This window comes from Sander vitreus, chromosome 9, assembly GCF_031162955.1.
Source record: "Sander vitreus isolate 19-12246 chromosome 9, sanVit1, whole genome shotgun sequence".
Lineage (NCBI taxonomy): Eukaryota > Metazoa > Chordata > Actinopteri > Perciformes > Percidae > Sander > Sander vitreus.
In genome coordinates this window covers 13,788,006-13,805,852 of record NC_135863.1, presented here as the reverse complement: position 1 = coordinate 13,805,852, position 17,847 = coordinate 13,788,006, and the positions used below count along the sequence as shown (strand labels likewise).

The window sequence follows — 17,847 nt, the reverse complement described above, 5'->3', positions numbered from 1 at the left end:
CAACAAAGACAGTAACATTAAGAATGTTAAGCATAACACTGCTCGTGGTTTTTGTTTTCCCTCTGGGGTGCGTTCATATGTTCAGTTTAGGGTTCTCTTTGCTTCAGCACATCTCTTTTTTCGTTTACGCACAATCCTCTTTGCCATGGTCAGGTGACAAGCCATTTTACATTGTAGATACTATTTATGTTAAGAGGGCCTAGTAAACACAGTGAAGGTGGAGTTAATCTAGTCAGCTGGAATGTAGGGGGGATGAATAGCCCATTAAAAAGAGGAAAAGTGTAGGCTAATATACGTACACTCAAGGCCGATATACGTTTCCTCCAGGAAACACACATTAAAAAAACTGCCGCTAAAGTATTATGTCCTCAAATCAAACTTTAGCACAAAAGCAAGAGGAGTGGCAATCCTTATTAAGAAAAACACTCCCTTTGTACATATGCAAACCATTTCTGATGATAGAGGTAGATATTTATTAGTTAAAGGGGAGTTAAACTCAGTACCTGTCACTTTGATAAATGTATATGGCCCAAATTTTGATGATCCCATTTTCTTCCAGAACCTTTTTAACACTATATCCAATATGTCTAACACAAATATAATCTTAGGTGGAGACTTTAATTGCGTTTTGGATTCAGTCCTTGATCGGCAACACTCTCAAATTAATACATCAAGGAGCAGTATCACTCTTAATAATCTGATACAGTCTTATAATGTGGACGTTTGGAGGCTCCTTAGTCCCACAGCAAGAGATTTTTCTTATTTTTCAGCTGTTCATAAATCTTACTCAAGGATTGATTATTTTATATTGGATTCCAAATTATTATCACAAGTTGTGGATTGCACTTATCATAATATTCTCATTTCAGACCATGCCCCTGTTTCCTGAAAGCTTAATCTGAATCTTAAACGGGGAGAATTTAACTGGCGGTTAAATAATACTTTACTGAAAGAGAAGGAATTTTGTTCTTATCTTTCGAGCAAAATTTATCTTTACATTGACACTAATGATAATGGTGAAGTTAGCGACTCCACACTTTGGGAGGCCATGAAGTCTTCTCAGGGGCCACATCATATCTTATGAAGCGATGGAAAAAAGAAATCTAAAGCTAGGTTAACTGAAATAGATAGTCAGCTATCAGATTTGGAAGCACTATATAGAGTGGATAATCAACCTGAAGTACTGAAGAAAATCTCAGCATTAAGATATGAGTACAATTCTATATTGTCCAAAAATGTTTGTTGGCAAAAGTATTTTGAGTTTGGTGATAAACCCCAAAGGTTACTTGCACGCCAGTTAAGACAATCTCAGGTGTCCAAGTCCACACATTCTATCAAGGGGAATGATGGGACTCCCCTGATGGATCCTAAAAGAATTAATGAATGTTTTGCAGATTTTTATGAAACGGTCTATCAGTCACAGGGTGGATCTGATCCAGGGGCTATGGAAAAATTTTTCGAAAATCTGGGACTGCCTAAATTATCAAAAGAATCTTCCTCCTCACTAGATGCAGACATCAATTCGAGTGAGGTAACAGATATGATTTCCTCTCTCCCCAACAATAAGGCAGCAGGACCAGATGGCTTTTGTATCACATTTTTCAAGGTACTTAGCCATAAACTTTCCCCACTTATCCTACGAATGCTGAATCACTCACTGGTGAGCTCTAGGTTGCCTCCCACTTTATATAAGGCCAATATTTCACTTATACCCAAACCTGGACGTGATCCTATCCATCATATTTCACTGTATGTGGACGACATTATTTTATTCATTTCTCATCCTCAAGCTTCAATACCTCATCTTTTGACTTTAATTAGCAACTTTGGCAGACTCCGGATTTTCTGTTAACTGGGATAAAAGTGAGTTGATGCCAATTTCTAACGAAGTTGATATGACATTTATACAGTCTCTCTCCTTTCTTTACTCTTTTTCTTGAAAATCAAACATATTTCTAAGAATGTTAAGCATAAAGCATTGTGCAGCCCAGTTACTGCTCCTGCACAGGACACTAAACTAGTGCTAAAACAATTAGTCGATCAATGGATTATTTGATCAACCACACTCTATTTAAAAAATGCATTTATTAAAAAGGCAAAAATGCCAAATATTAGCTTTTTCCAGCCTCTTAAATGTGAGGATTAGAGCTCGACTGACACTGGATTTTTTAGGCTGATACCTCTGAGTCTTAAAAGTCTGATAACATTCATCTTTTAACACAAACACATATCATTTTGGAAAGGACCCCTTAACTTTGGATATTAAAGATTATTTATTTTATTGATTAATCTGCATGTAATTTTCTCAATCAAATAATCATGTGATCGTGGCCGGGTTGGCTCAGTGGGTGGAGCAGACGCACATATATTTAGAGGTTTATGCCTCGACGCAGAGGTCCAGGGTTTGAATCTGACCTGTGACGATTTCCTGCATGTCTTCCCCCTCTCTCTCCCCTTTCTCACCTAGCTGTCTTATCAATTAAAGGCGGAAAAGCCCAAAAAATAATCTTAAAAAAAAAATAATAATCATGTGATCCACAAAATGTCCGACAATGTCAGTATTGCCCAGAACCAGGAGTCCAACTGCTTGTTCTGTCCGACCAACAGTTCAAACTACAAATGCATTTAATTTCCAGTGATACAAAACAGAGAAAAGCAGCAAGTTGTCAATTTTAAGAAGCTAGAAATGGAGAATGTTTGGCATTTCTGCTTGAAAAAATATCATAAAAAGATAAAGCTCTGAACTACGGCTGGCTAAAACAAGCAGTTTCAAGTGATTTCTGACATTTTATAGCTGTAACCATTAATAAGTAGACAGATGACTGAAATAGATAATCAAAAGATAGATAATTGTTAGTTGCAGCAGTTACACCAAATGGACTTGTTGGTCATAGTTTAATGACATTTGTGCCACGGAGAAAGTTGGTGAAAGGCATGCGCTGCCTGTTTACTCAAACCCTGCCTTTCCTCGGTGACTAAAGTTTACTGTGTTGACGTGCACTCAAAGTTTAAAGATGGGACTCCCTTCTCTTCCCCCAGCAACAGCAAATACTGTGTAGAGAAGAAAAAATGCAATAATGTCAGAAAAGCTGGCATACCAGTGAAACAAACTGGTATATAAAGTTAAGATAAAAATAACCACATTTTGCTTATTTATAGCTTCATCTGCCCAAATAATTAACCACTAATCATAATATTGTGTTGCACAACCACTGCCACTGGTTTATTAAAAAAATAAAGAGACTTGAGATTGCTGCCTTTTTTTGAGCATCATCAGCATTAGTCAAATGATCGTTAGTCATTTTTGTAAGTAAAAAATCTAAACATGCCACACATCTTTGGGCTCTCCATCAGACAAAACAAGCAATCTGAATATGTCAACTCAGGTTTTGTGAAATTGTAATGGGTCACGATTAATCGCTGGGGCTTATACAGTAAGTGCCTTGCTTAAGTGTGCCACAACAGTACATGTTTAGGGAAGAGAGGGTTGGTAATTTACTCTTCTCTCACATGTTCCTAGTTGGTGTGGGAATTTGAACCTGCAACTGTCTGGTTACAAGCCCATTTGACCTTTACATTCCTACTGTCTGAATATTTTTAGATTAAAAGGATGAGGCTGTTATAATTCCATATTTTTTTATTTCAAATAAATCATGTCAAATGACCAAAACCAACAATATTTTTTGTCCATCTCTCAACACTTTCGGACTGTGTTTCTCTCAGCGACAAACCCTTTGGTTCCCTAAAGAAATCTTTATTTAAAAAACAAGAAAAACAGAGCACCAAGTATAGCTTCACTTAAAAAAAAAAAAAAAGAAGAAAAAAAATAGAGTAAGCTCAGTAACTTCCTCAAACAGCTGGGAACTGTAGTTTTTAGCAAACACTGAGCTAACAAAGGAGCACCTTACTTTAGAAGTAGAATTAACCTGAATCAACCTTACTTTATCAATTTATTTTGTTATCTCGACTGAACGCATTTGTTTCCAAACGTCCCTCTCCACTCAAACATGTAGGATCGATTCATTGTTAGTTTTGGTCTTTAAATGGGATTTGTTAACAATAAGATAAATCTACAATATCACCACACTCCTTGTTTAAATGTCTCATCACATTGGGTGTTTAGGGAGAACAGTGTTCCCAAGTCCCAAGTCTGGGAAATGTATGCGCAGGGTTCCCACTGTCCAAATACTCTTTGGATTGGAGGAGCACTGGCTGAATGCTCCCTCAGTCTGAGAGGAGGTTTCCATCCTCTGTGTCAGAACAGCTGGACACCAGACCTCCCCAGCTGGGGAGACCTGCTGGAAATGCTGACGCCTGACAACTCACCATGCTGTGGAGCAATGCTCTCTGGGGAGGCTTCACTCAGAAATGGAAGAATAAAAAAAATTGCCGGCTGCCCATTATGGATACGCAGGCTGCTACAGACAAACTAAACAGGTTCTAACTAAACAGTGCGTAGATCTGCAGCCTGGTGAAGGTAGTGCGTGGTACAACGCGTTGCTGCACGTTGTCTAACACCTCGGCCGCCACCAACTTTTTCCTCTCCTCGTCAGTGTGAGTGTGGTGGATGATATTGTGGAATGAAAGTGTGCTCATAACACTGTACCTATTCATGCCGTCAGTCCATTCATCAGCATTTAGAGAATACAAGCTGAACTGTTTGGATTCCCAGCACAAGGCCGCTCCAAAACGTGAAACCTGAACCTTTCTTTTCAGTGTGAACACGGCGGAATAAATATTAGCAATTATGGCTGAAGATTTGGAGGCCAAGACTGTGCTGTGTAGCACAAATGCTTAAATAGAGCAGTGTTTCTGCCTGGATGAAGGCCTTTTCTTTTATATAATCTTTTCTCAGAGGCAGAGATGAAGCTCGAACCGATGAAGTTCTGACTCACTACTCCCTGCCATGTCTTTCAAATACCTGTGGACAGTGGTGGAAAGCAAAATTTACTCAAATCTACTGCTACTTTAATCTACTTTATACTTCTACTCCACTATGTTTCATAGGCAAATATGCATAGGCATACTTTTTACTCTACATTTATTTGACAGCCGGAGTTCCAATGCAGGACTCTTATTTGTCTTTTTACATTGCTACTTCAACTTAAATAAGCCACTGTTGTCTTTTGCTGAGCTACGGCTATTGCACACACAATTGAGACTCAGATTTGTTATCTATTACTCTAACACTTTAAATGATCTAATTGAATGAGAAAGTCAGAACCAAAAACATCTACACTGCCCAAAAGTTATTATTTACTTCAATTGTGGCTAAAACAGTACACTTCAGACTATAAATGTATTATTTAAATGAGAAATAGTTTTTGCCCAAAAGAAGAAGAATGAAATGATGATTGAAGAGAGTATTGTTGTAACCATTTTTCCCCACAAACACCATTCTAATTTGAATTTGAAATCGATTGGGCTCTAAATAGTTTTGTTTTTCTTTAAGCCCTCTGCAGTCTACTCAGTGGTTAGATTGAATATGTTTAAACTGGGATTTGTCAGAGTCCATAGTATATTCAGCTGATCCAGTTCCAATAGTGCTACCCCTAGGCTAACCTTCTGTTGTGAAGTTTTAAGAATAACTTTGCTGAAGCAACAGCCTGTTAACTCCAGCTTATTATTGGGCAGTTGACAATGAAACATGAACTGTTTCTGTTTAAATCTGCACACATTTTGATGCCAAGCTTCCAGTTCCTTTAATCAATGACTGGTGATGTCTTCTCTTCTTATTCAACTGTTGCTTAGAGGTAGCTTTGACTCTTTCTGCCCTTTCAATTGTCAGTCTGGTTTAACCCTTGTACAGTGCATTGTTATCCATGTACAAAACATTCCTTTTTTTGCAAACCCTTCATAAATAAAAGCAATTTGTAAAGAGGTCTTTCTACACCCTAGAAGCATAAAAGACCATTAAAAAATATAGAGCTGTCCCCTCAGCCATCAAGCTTTTGAATCAAAGAATCTCCCCCAATCAGGTCTGCACAAGAATCCTGCAAAAAATATCTTCGAGTCAGCAAGTTAGTCAAATAAACAGTGACTTTACTTGCAGTAACTATTAACTAATGTTAATGTTCCTGAAACTATAGTGTCAGTAAATGAAGTGAAGCAAAAAATATTTAAACTTGGTTTTTGCATTGGAAGTAAGTGAAATGATCTCATCCAGCTGGCGTTTAAAAAAAAAAATATATATTTAAGACTTCAGTCACCATTGGACTCGGTGACTTGTTAACATGAATACGTTCTGCAGTTTGGTCCCTGGCAGTCAGAGTGGCATTAATGGGGCTTGGCCCTCTCAGCGTTTGTTCACATGGTGTTTTTATGGAGGGAAACGTCTCCAGCAGCGGCCCTTCATTTCTCCACAGGCGAGCAGACCGCAGAATTCCTGGAAAACGCCTGGTGGCCGATTCACAAAGCAAAGCCTGTGAGCCAGGCACAGACGGGCATCAGATGACCTTTGAACTCAGATATAAACTGGCATTTATAGATGGTATCTAGTGGAAACTCTGTAGCGAAAATGCATTGTGCTATAATAATAACTAGGCAGGAGGAGTACCTAATTGTATTTGATAATTATTTTCTAACATACTAAAATGAATTTAGCTTTTTATGTTTCTGCAAGTTTTTATTTCTTTTCTTACTACTGCACAGGGTTTGAACAAAACTGACAAATACCAATATCAGCCTCAACAATCCAGTATATTTGAGGCTACAATTCCTACAATAACTTCTAGATAGAAATGTTTGAAATAATAGTTTTTGTGAATCAAAACTGCTTACACTTCTCAAAGTTAGAGTTAAATGCAAGTTTCAAAATGGCCACCGTGGGAATAAAGTGAAAGTCTGTTGCCTTTGACCCTGCAGCCATTGACAGTAAACCCACAGCTGTACTGCATATTCTTTATTTGTGTCACATCACAGTTCACACACACCATTTTGTGAGATGTGATGCGAGAAGAAGAAAACCACACCGACCCTCTCCTCTATGTTTCAGAAGGTTGTTCTGCATGTTTAACATGAGCGTGTCCAGTAGTATTGAAATGAATTATGATCGTGCTATCATTGTTGAAAAAGCAATGTGTTTTAAGGAACATTAGTTTGAAGCAGACTAAACACACACGTTGGCCGGCTGTACACACACACAGGCGACTATAAGTCATTTGAAGTGGTGGGCACTACTGGCCCGCATGCCTCTCATTTAAAGAGCAGCAGAAATAAACACGCTGTAATTATTAAAGGTGGAATGGGACTGGGTAATATATCCACAGATGTGTATCAAGATTGGCACGGGGAGAAATTCATGACCTCACCAGTGTACATTAATGAATAAAGCCTCTTTGTTTAAAATAATAATAATTTCCATCTAAGTTTAGGGTTAAACAAAGTCTGAGCTGAGTTTAAAATTAGAGCCTTGTAGGTTTAGTTTATTTGTTGTGACTTAACAGGTGGAGCGATAAAAAATGATAAACTGCTAAAAACTATAAACACAGAGCACAGACACATCCCTCAAAAAAAAATTATAGTAGGATTTATGTGAGGCTTTAAACCAACTTCTCAAATAAAGTGAATAAATTGAACAAACTCAGACTTACATGAAGTTGCCTTTCAGGATCCTCCGATGCATTTTCAGGCTGCACAGGTCAAGATTTGTTTGCCTCCAAATATGAAAGACTGAAAGCAGCCCTCCCCCTGCTGGACAGATTCCACTGCCGTTTTCTAAAAACTTAACAACCCAGTAAAGGCCGCAGAAGTAGTAACAAAAGAGGAAAACACAATGTGATGAAGTCGAAACAACAAAATAAAAACATCACTAACAAAATTAATTTCTGAGCAGTGGCATTGGAGCTCCTGTACTTGTAACACGGGTCAGGGAAGAAGACACTATAAAATGTGACCCCCAAATATTCAGTGAAAGGCCTCTACAGTGTGGACAATTAGGCTTTCTACTCTAAACCACATACAATCATGTGTACTAGTAGAAATATATAACATTTTCTGCCTGTGGGATACTGTACTGAAGGACAAGATGTTCATCTGCAAATGTAACTCTTGTTTCAGTACTTATTGACAAATAACTGCAACTAAACTCCAGTGTTGGAAAAATCATCAAGATCCTGATTCTTGGCGTTTGTGTCTTACATTAAAGTTTAGTCTTTGACTCACACTCTCATTCAGCATGATGTACAAAGATACAAAATAGCTGAAATTACACATTATGAGCATTATGAGCATTGAATACAATATAATGAAAAGAGTCTAAAGTGGATAATTATCTTGTTTATAAAAGGCAAAACATAATGGGACAATTTTGTAATAATGTTAGTAGACCAAGTGCACAATGATGAATTACTGCTTTGCCTTGCTCTTAAGAGGAAATGCTCCGCCTTTGAGAGGAGACTCAGGACTCCTTTGAGGGCTTTTTTTTTTTTTTAGATCAATTTTTTATTATTTTTATATTTGTGAACATACAGAACAGATAAACACAATTGAACAAGAACAAAAACCCTCGCCCACCCTCTGCGGTCTTGAGGAAATCAAAAACAAATACTTTGAGGGCTTTTTGAAAGAGGGAGAAAATTGTAGAAACCTTTTTGCCTTGAATTATTTTGTGCACTTGTGTGTATTGACACTATTTATTTTCTTTATTTCATCTAGCGTATCATTTGATAACAGTTTCTTACAGAAACTAAAATGTATGTAGATATGTTTGACTGCATCTTCGCGTGGACATACTTCAGGTTTTTAATAAGTATTTGAAAACAAATTAATGACAAAGTACTGAACAAAGAAATCAGCCCAGGAGAGCAGTAAAACAAAAACATTTTCACACAAGCAACTTTGTGCTGACAAACACATTCCTGTAATGACTTTAATGAAGTCAAATGAGGCAAAGTGGTTGTAATTAAACCTTGAGATAAAGCACCAAAAAAAAAAAAAAAAAAAATACACATTTGGTGATGAATCCTCAATCCATATGTATTAAAGTTCTTACATATTACAGGTAGAATATACAGTACATGTATACTGGTATACAGACAGGCGATATAAAATGGGCTAAAATGACTGAAGGATACAAAGAACAGCATATACAAAAGCTTATTTAACGATTCAAGTACCACTAACTTTATACTTCAGTTCTCTGGAGAGTTAAAAAGCAACTGTACAAAATGTACAAGAAATGTATCCCATGTTGCATTGGCCAAAGGTTTGCTCTGCGCTTCTTATAATATCTTATTATATAATGTCAAAGAGAAGATTTTAAAGTTTAAAAAAAAAAAGATTAAAAAAAAAAGAAAATCAGACCCTACAGTACAGAAGACATAAATCTATCAGGAAAGTTGCAGAATTTATTTCTGGAATTTCAGTGCAGTCGTCTGAACTAAATCAAACACTCTTTAAGTGAAAATGTTTCTTTAACAACGCATCACATCAACTGCCAGTGGCTCTACAACTCAAGTCATACACCTTTACAGAGTGTAATATTTCCTAACATATCATTTTGCAGACTGTATGTACGGTATTTCTGTCAAGTTTTTACTTTACAGGTCTGTAATTTCCAAAATTATTTCCTGAAAAGTTGACTTGAACTGTCTATGTAATTTGCTGTTATTGTAGGGAAACAAAGACAGGGTTAATAAGTACACGTCCAATTAACTAATGTCAATAACCTGCCTGCATAACAGAGTATTTTAATAAGTGCACAGCAGGTCAGCTGAACATGCAAACATGTGAAATGTGTCAACAGGCATACACTTCACCATATAGGGAGAATTTAAGATATAATCCTTAAGCTTTTCATGAAATCTAATTTTTTATTTATTATTTATGCTCAGCATTTTTTCAGCAATAGCCATTCAATGTATTTACATTCAGTAATTATCTCTCTTCGTTAGTGGCAGGGTCCGCCTTCAACACACTGGATTCAAATTGCCTAGCAATTCACAGGTAACAAAATCATTTTAAGCATCAAAGCATGATGGATCATTGACTAACTCCTTTATTAAAAACAACGTGAGTTTGTTTGGCTGCGCTGTAAACAGAGAAAGCACTTGCTGTTTCCACGGTAACCACGGGTGTTGCCAGATCAACCAGGACTGAAATCTAGTAGTAGTAGTAATCAAGTAGCTTAACTTTAAGTTTCCAATATTGAATAAACATTTACTTGGGTTTAATGGAGCTTCTTTCAGGGAAAATCTTATATTTCCTATAATTAACATCAAATTACAGTTATTTTCAGGGAACTTCTTATAAAATTGTTTTAAAATTAAAAACCTGTACAATACAGTGTTACTGGTATTTCTAGAATCAACAGGAATAAAATGGCCGTATACACCATATAGGTCGATATTACTGTAGAGTTCTTTAAAGGTTTTATATAAGAGATTTTGAACAATAATATTGCAGCAAACAACTATTTGCTATGTAAAGATATAGTTTAGTAATGGCGTCCTGAGCAGAGAATTAAGTCACACTCCCTATGTGAGTTGTAATCCAAGTTTCTCTGTTTTGGTAGCCGGGTCGGCCGTGTGTGCACGTTAGTCCCTCCCTTTGAATGCCCTCCTCACGATTATAAAGAGACTAAGACGTCCGGTATACTCGCCGTTCCCGACCTGTCGCACGCCAGTGTGACGTCATGGGAGCGCCGTAACTATTTATACTCACGCGTGGTGCTCGCGACACTAGTTGCAGTCTTCTCCTGAACAGAGGTGGCGCAACTGAGGAAAGGCTACCGACTTTGCTATTTCTACGGACTAGAAGAAGAAGAAAAAGGTAAACAACGGCAGAACTGGCAGCAGCATTGACGTCAATGCTTCGATTTGATTCGATGACCTACTTTGTCGGATCAAGCCTTTCATTCATCCTGGCGCGCCAGCGAGATCTACGTCATTTTGAAGTCATATTGGCGTGCGACAGGTTGGGTGCGGCGACTGTAAAGTAGGCCTTAAGAGAGTGACCTCCCACGCAGCATTGTAAAAGGGAGCTGGCAGAGTGCAGTTCAACGTTCAGCTGAAGGCGACCTAGTGCCTAGTGTACTTACCTCAGCACTTGACATTGTTCACAAAAGATTAACTTTATTCCGTTAATCTCATCATGTGTTCAGGGGCCGCTTTCTCTGTCTTGCTGAGAACACGAAGGGAGGGGGGTGTGTGGCTGCCACGCCCATTTGTTTTTGTCTGAGATGCTGGTGCTCTAGTGCAACATCTAATGGTTCTGAATGTCCTATATAGAACCTTTAACTCTACATCTTAACATCTACATCTTATTAATATCAGCAGGAGGCTGAATCTACAAATTAACAATCATCTCAACACGACTGAAGCTATTTTAATTCCACAAAAATCAGGACGCTGAAGGGCTGATTGCTCACTGACATGTACTGCAGGTACTGATGTGGTGCCAGGACAAATTATTCAGAGGAAAGTGTTTCAAAAATAACTACCATTTAAAATAAACTATCATCTATTAAACATTGCAGACCAGCAATAACATGTTTACTAAATCAAAGTTTTACCATCAAAACTGGTAAACATCAGTGGCGATTTAAGACAAAGGGATTTGTGCAAACAAGTAAAAGCATAATGTCGCTAAACGCTACTGAGAGTTCACTAAAGCAAAACTTTGATATAAAAAAAGATGCCTATGATCATAAAGAGAATCCTATTGAAAAGGAAGGAAGCACTTAAACATTTAAATGAAGTATTTAACAGTCTGTCATGCACTTGCCTCTTTTACGACTCTGATCCAACACACCTCTTTTGGTAAAAAAAAAAAAAAACTTTTGTCAGGAAGTGTGACATGAGATTAAAATAGCCTTGATGGCAGCTCTACATTCAGACTGAGTTCAATTATTATTTAGATTTTTCATGACTTTGCAAATCCTTTTAAAGGCTTCAACACTGTACCATTCACTTAGTGTGGTCCTACTGGAAGCACAGTTTAAAAATAGAAAAAAATGAGGTTTGCTGTTCAAAGCAGTTCCCCTTCACTTAAATGAAGTGCCTTCAACAAGGGCTGTAAACACAGCTGCAAGAATACAATTTGATGAAATGGAGCTTCGGCCATATTAGGTATAGTAACATGAGTCCAGCTGTGGCAGCAGCACTGACCGGCTTTAATGCTGAATGATGTTGGAGGGAAAGTGGACGACGTCTTTCCATGGACATCTTTTTGTCTTTGGGTTGAGCAGACATTGTCTCTGAGTGCTAGTGGACGGTGGTTCTGTTGCGTCAGGGTCGTTGCGGATCGTACTGCTGGTAGCGGTTCAGCTTGTCCGGGTCGTTGGAGGCCATGTGGGTGAAATCCTGGAAAATGTCCTGGTAGGTTTCATCTCCTGCAAGAGAAACAAGAACACAATATGTCAACAACAACAACAACAAAGGCAAAACATTACAGAGAAGTCAGACAGAGCATTGGTTCCATTCATCTGTTATGCACAATTATCTTTTCTGACTTTCCTCTAATTTTTGTTTTTTTCAGGCCTTCCAATTACACAATCTGAGAGGGAAAAATCTCTTTTGTTAAACGACTCACAACTTATGTCTCAACTAAGGCCTACTGTGGTTAGAAGGGCCTAACAGTACAGTCTAACAGTAGACATTACTTCATTTTAAAATGAGCCACAAAAAGGTTTGGGAACCACTGAGATAGAGAACAGGGCTGCATGATCATCACATCAGTAACTTTGTCTCAGAAGAGTGGAAATAATTACTTCAAAGTTTATCTCCTGCCGTGGCACAAGACTACACAATTTTTTCTATCCAGGAGGAGACAATGTATCATTTATTAACACATACAAGTAATATATTTAAATCAGTAAAATTGTAACTAGTCAGAAAAGTCTGAAATTTGAAACACTTTGTGGCACTGTGGCTAAGAAAAGCTAAGATGATGATATAACAACAATCCCTTCAGCACCACATCAAAGTCTGAGCTTGTCTCCCTCCTGACTACATCAAAATGCTGCAAATAAGTTCCATTAAATATTGTAAAATAAAATATTACTTGCATTAAGACGAGAAATATTTTTGAGATTAAACTGTGTTGCAACTGAGACACAAACAAAATAATGCAGAAAACCATTAATGCCTCATCGTGCAGGAGGATAAAATATCAACAGTGTTGTGCAGAGCGGAGAGCTCGTGCACAGTGACAGTATCATCAGAACAAGAATCAAAAAGGAAAAGTCGGCCATACCTGTCATAGTGTCGGCATGGCTCGAGATATAGATAGAACAATGCAGAGGCAGAAAAGATGGGAAAGAACAGTAGAAGCAAAAGGCAAAAACAGCCAGAGAGCTTTTCAATTTAGCAACTGGAGATCGACTCAGAAAGAAAAAACAAGCCCACATAGATTCATTTTTGTTACCAACTGTATTGTGTTTAAAGTGCAGGAGTTTATGTACAAAAATACAGTTGTGTTTCCCTCAGCACCCCAAAGAAAAAAAGAACAGAAGAAAAAAGGCACACAAGTCTGGGGAGGAAAGTGAGAAAAGCAAAGCAAAATACAGAACGGAGAGAGTGAATTTACACAGAGAGAGAGAGAGAGAGAGAGAAGTGGATGAGAGTAATAAAGGAGTGTGTGTTAAAGAAGAGAGAGAGCCTCCTCTTACACCTGAGCAGTGGTTCTCAATCTGTTTGATTTCAAGAGTAAATCTTCTCTTTTCAGGTTTTTAAACAATTTTTAGAAGACTACAGGAGACAAATACTGATTAAAGAAAAAAATATACTTGTATTAAAAGTAGTATCATTACGTTTAAAAAAATATACATACTTCCCCGGATTTCGTACATTGATGTTAAAATGCCCCCAAAAATCAAGCCGTAGGCTGAGAACCACCGCTCTGTAGCCTACTTCTTCCACACACTCAATCTGGTAGAAACACGAGCCGAGGGAACAGTAATTTTAATAAAAAGGGAGCTGTGGGTTGATGAGGTTAGGCCTCCCTCACATTAATTACCCCTGAATGTTCCTAATCATTCCCATCATCCATCAACTGATTGGAGGCGCTGATGACAAGGCCCTTGGGTATCAAAGAGGACGGCGCCGTGGCAAATCCCCTCGCAAAGCTAAACAACTTGAGGATCATTCAGTGACTGGAAGCACATACTTCAGACTCTAATCTGCTCAAGACCAAACTCCTTCTGTTCTTCTCATGGTCATTGCTGACGTCTCTGCTGCTGACTTTTATTGCAACGACAGCAGGCAATCGTTTCGTTAACATTCCCTATCAACAAGCATTGCACATGCTAAAGAAAAAATATATATATAAAAAAAAAAAAATTACCACGGAGGATATTCCACTTAAAATAAAATAAAAAAGCAGCATTCAGGCTAATAGCATAATATATAATTCTGGCTACGTTAAGTGGCATATCTAGCCCTCGGTATAAGGGGGCATTTCTGAGCGCAGCCCTCCCTCCTGTGGTCAACACACAAAGATACACGAGTCCCTTTACCCTCCAATCTAAGAGTTTTCAAGAAACCCCATCAGCATCTACTCTAAAGGACACAAGAACTTCATTTACCTGTGAACACAATCACTAATCTGTATTCTAACTACTGAATGCACCCCCTCGCAAGTCAGCCATTCAAAACATCATATACTGTTCTGTCAGCACCCGGGGGCGCTGTTCTATCAATGTGCTGTCAGAAATGACCATTTAATCAAAGTGCTTTGGTGTCCTCCCAAGATTTGGGGCTGCATGGAGCGGAGACATGGGATGAAACTGGGGTACGTTTCAATCATTCCTTACCTATCAATAAAACTCAAGTGAGCTTCGAATCTCCCATATGATTAAGATAAATATAAGCTAGGACCAGCAGGTGATGAGAATATATACATGGTAACCTGTGGGTATGTTTCTACACTATTGCACTTGTTGCTTGACGATGTACCATCCTCTGATGGTTTGTCTACTTTTGAGTAAAAACCCCACTAACATTCGATACAATCAATGCAATGACAGTAAAAGGCCTTCATCATCTTACAATTCTGGATTTCCCGCAATTACAGGCAATGAGCAAGCACACTTAACCGACTAATAACCAAGACACAATATTGTCATAACAGGCAGTAAATACCATACAATCAACAATAAATAAATAAGGATGTTAACACAGAGCCCCTCATGGCACTCACCCCTGTGCAACCAGTCAATCTCATCATTTACAACATGTACAGTACGTATACTTATTATACAGTTCTTAGAATTATAGTTATAAAATAAAACTGTTCTAAAATAGACTTCTGACCAGGCATGTCACAACAGCAAGATGCATTATGTTTAGACAACGAACAGTTCAAATAAATAAACAGACCTTTACAATGGTTAAGACTTAAAATAGGAACCATACAATTGCAGGACATTGTACAGTAGTTGCATAACCATTAATAGGAATGTGCATAAATTACTTCTGACAGGACAATTTCAAATGAAACTTAGTGATTTATAGACACACACCCTACGCCTCTCCAGATGGGTCAGATAATAAAAAAATTCAAAAGTCACAATTATTGCCCGATTATCACTTTGAGGTCACTGGATACTGGTGGCAGTTACTGGGTAGCTAGAGACACAACACTAATTTAAAAGTATTTTAGCCAAAGAAACTAATTTCTCATTAACTGCTATGAATCACCTCTTATACAGTATAGAGGACATCTGCATATGTTATATATTTTAAAAACTTAAAGAGAATAAGTACAGACTATCTCATAAAAAGTGACACTGTTTCTTTTAATTTTGTGCTATCAATTATTTTACATTAATAAGTAGTAATAGTCACTTAATGGAAAACTGAGAGTCGATGGCTTTAACCCTGTCACAATAATACAGTATAGCACCTAACGTTATACCACACCAAGGTGCAGCTGGCCCAGCACCTGGCAGGAGCTGGGACATTAAGATGATAGTTGCACTCACAATACAGCAGGACACAGGAGCCCAACAGACAGAGTTGGACTCAGTTCACTCTAATCAGTGGATCAAATTTCCCCTCACCTGGAGGTCTCTTAATAAAAATGCGGCCTCCAATTTGTAATCAAACCACTGAGAATGAATTGTCTGGGTTATCTTGGAGTGTTTCAGTCAACTGACCCCAACTCAGAAATCTGGGCTTTACATTTCCTCTGATAAGTCTGGTTTTACAGTATGTTGCCCCTGTCTTTTAACAAGAGCAAACAGTTAAGTTTCGTCCAACTGCAGGCTAATAAACTCCTGCATGCACTTCCTGTACTGCATCTCGGTGGGGCTGTTGGTGTTATATTGACCTGACTGGCTGTAGGGCCCCTCCGCCTCTCGCATCTCCTCGTTCATCTTGGCCAATCGCAACCTAGGGAGCAGGTTAAGGAACAGGAAGTGACAGATTAGCCACAGTTAAGAGATACAGTCAATAATCAAATCAAATTGTCACTCTATTGTCGGTGGTTTTGATAACCGTTCTCGCAGAAATACTCAGCTCTGATAAATAACAGCACTATTACAGGTCACTGTGTTACACATAGAGGGTAAAGATGTCCACTGCATTGTGTTGATCTGTAAACTGATAAAGTAGTGACACCTTGTGGAGGAAGTTGTTACTATTGGTAAATGCAGACAGTTAAAGGACAATTCCGGCGTAAAATGAACCTAGGGGTTAATAACCTATGTGTACCCAGTCGAACGTTCTCTGGGACATGTTTTCATGCTAATTGAATGTCTCTAGCTTTAAACAAGCTACCGCAAAACCTGTGGTTACCTGCTAACGCTAGCTTTCGGGGTTAAGGGTAAATCACTATTTTCTACCACTAACAAAGCTCAAAATAGCACCACACTTAAACGGTAGCATAATGAGGGTCCCTACATGCAAACTGAAGCATTGAGAACTTTGTAAGTGTACAGACAGTTTATTAAAAAGAAGAAGACAGTAGCGTAGCTGTTTGAGCTATGTTACTGGTTACTGGTTGCATGAACGCTACTGTCTTTATAATCTATCTTTTTAATAAACTGTCTGTACACTTACAAAGTTCTCAATGCTTCGGTTTGCATGTAGGGACCCTCATTATGCTACCGTTTAAGTGTGGTGCTATTTTGAGCCTTGTTAGTGGTAGAAAATAGTGATTTACCCTCTACCCCGAAAGCTAGCGTTAGCAGGTAACCACAGGTTTTGCAGTCGCTTGTTAAAAGCTAGAAACATGTCCCAGAGAACGTTCGACTCGGTACACGTTATTAACCCCTAGGTTCATTTTGCGCCGGAATTGTCCTTTAAGCTGGGTAAGTTTTTTTTTAGCTTGTAATAAAATCATAAAAAATTGCCATTAAAAATACTCCAAATAATTAGTCTCACTTTCCAAACCAATTATAGGAGTCGTAACATTTGACAAAACATCACTATGGGTGGTCAACGTTTTCTTGAGCAAGTCACCAAAACCCCAATAGTTCCATGTAGTTGAAAGTTGAGCTGGTTGGTTGTGTGGAAGCTCAGACAACTCTCACAGAAAAACAATAATAATATCAATGATAACGATAACACTCACAGTGTGACAATGTCTGCGTTGGCCGCATCCACGGCTATTGTCAGGGGTGTTTTCTCATCAATGTCTGCAGCATTTTGATTTGCTCCTCTTTTTAAGAATAAACACACTTGCCTAAAATAGAGATAAAGGTTGTTTTTTTTTGGTTTTTTTTCATACATAATCTGAATTGCTTCATAAAAATTTGGTAAAGTAATGATGATGAGATGTGTAAGACAAACCCTGTGTGTCCCAGCATGGTGGCATGGTGCAGAGGTCCTCGGCCCTGAGCATCCTGCTGGTTCACATTAGCTGCATTTTGGAGCAGAAACTCACAGGTGACCAGCGAACCCTGAA

At 38.2% G+C, this 17,847-nt stretch overlaps 1 protein-coding gene across 1 annotated transcript in view; it reads right to left on the bottom strand.

Moving 5' to 3' along the window:
• Window positions 1–8,728: 8,728 nt before the first annotated feature.
• The window catches only part of LOC144523325 (arf-GAP with coiled-coil, ANK repeat and PH domain-containing protein 2-like), a 52,187-nt gene continuing 43,068 nt past the window's right edge, over window positions 8,729–17,847 (bottom strand). The window contains exons 20-23 of the mRNA XM_078258814.1: window positions 17,733–17,842; window positions 17,515–17,625; window positions 16,270–16,331; window positions 8,729–12,331 (exon numbers count right to left, since the gene is read on the bottom strand). Coding sequence (XP_078114940.1) covers window positions 12,228–12,331; window positions 16,270–16,331; window positions 17,515–17,625; window positions 17,733–17,842 — 387 coding nt within the window. The 3' untranslated portion in view covers window positions 8,729–12,227. The remainder of the gene's footprint in view (window positions 12,332–16,269; window positions 16,332–17,514; window positions 17,626–17,732; window positions 17,843–17,847) is intronic.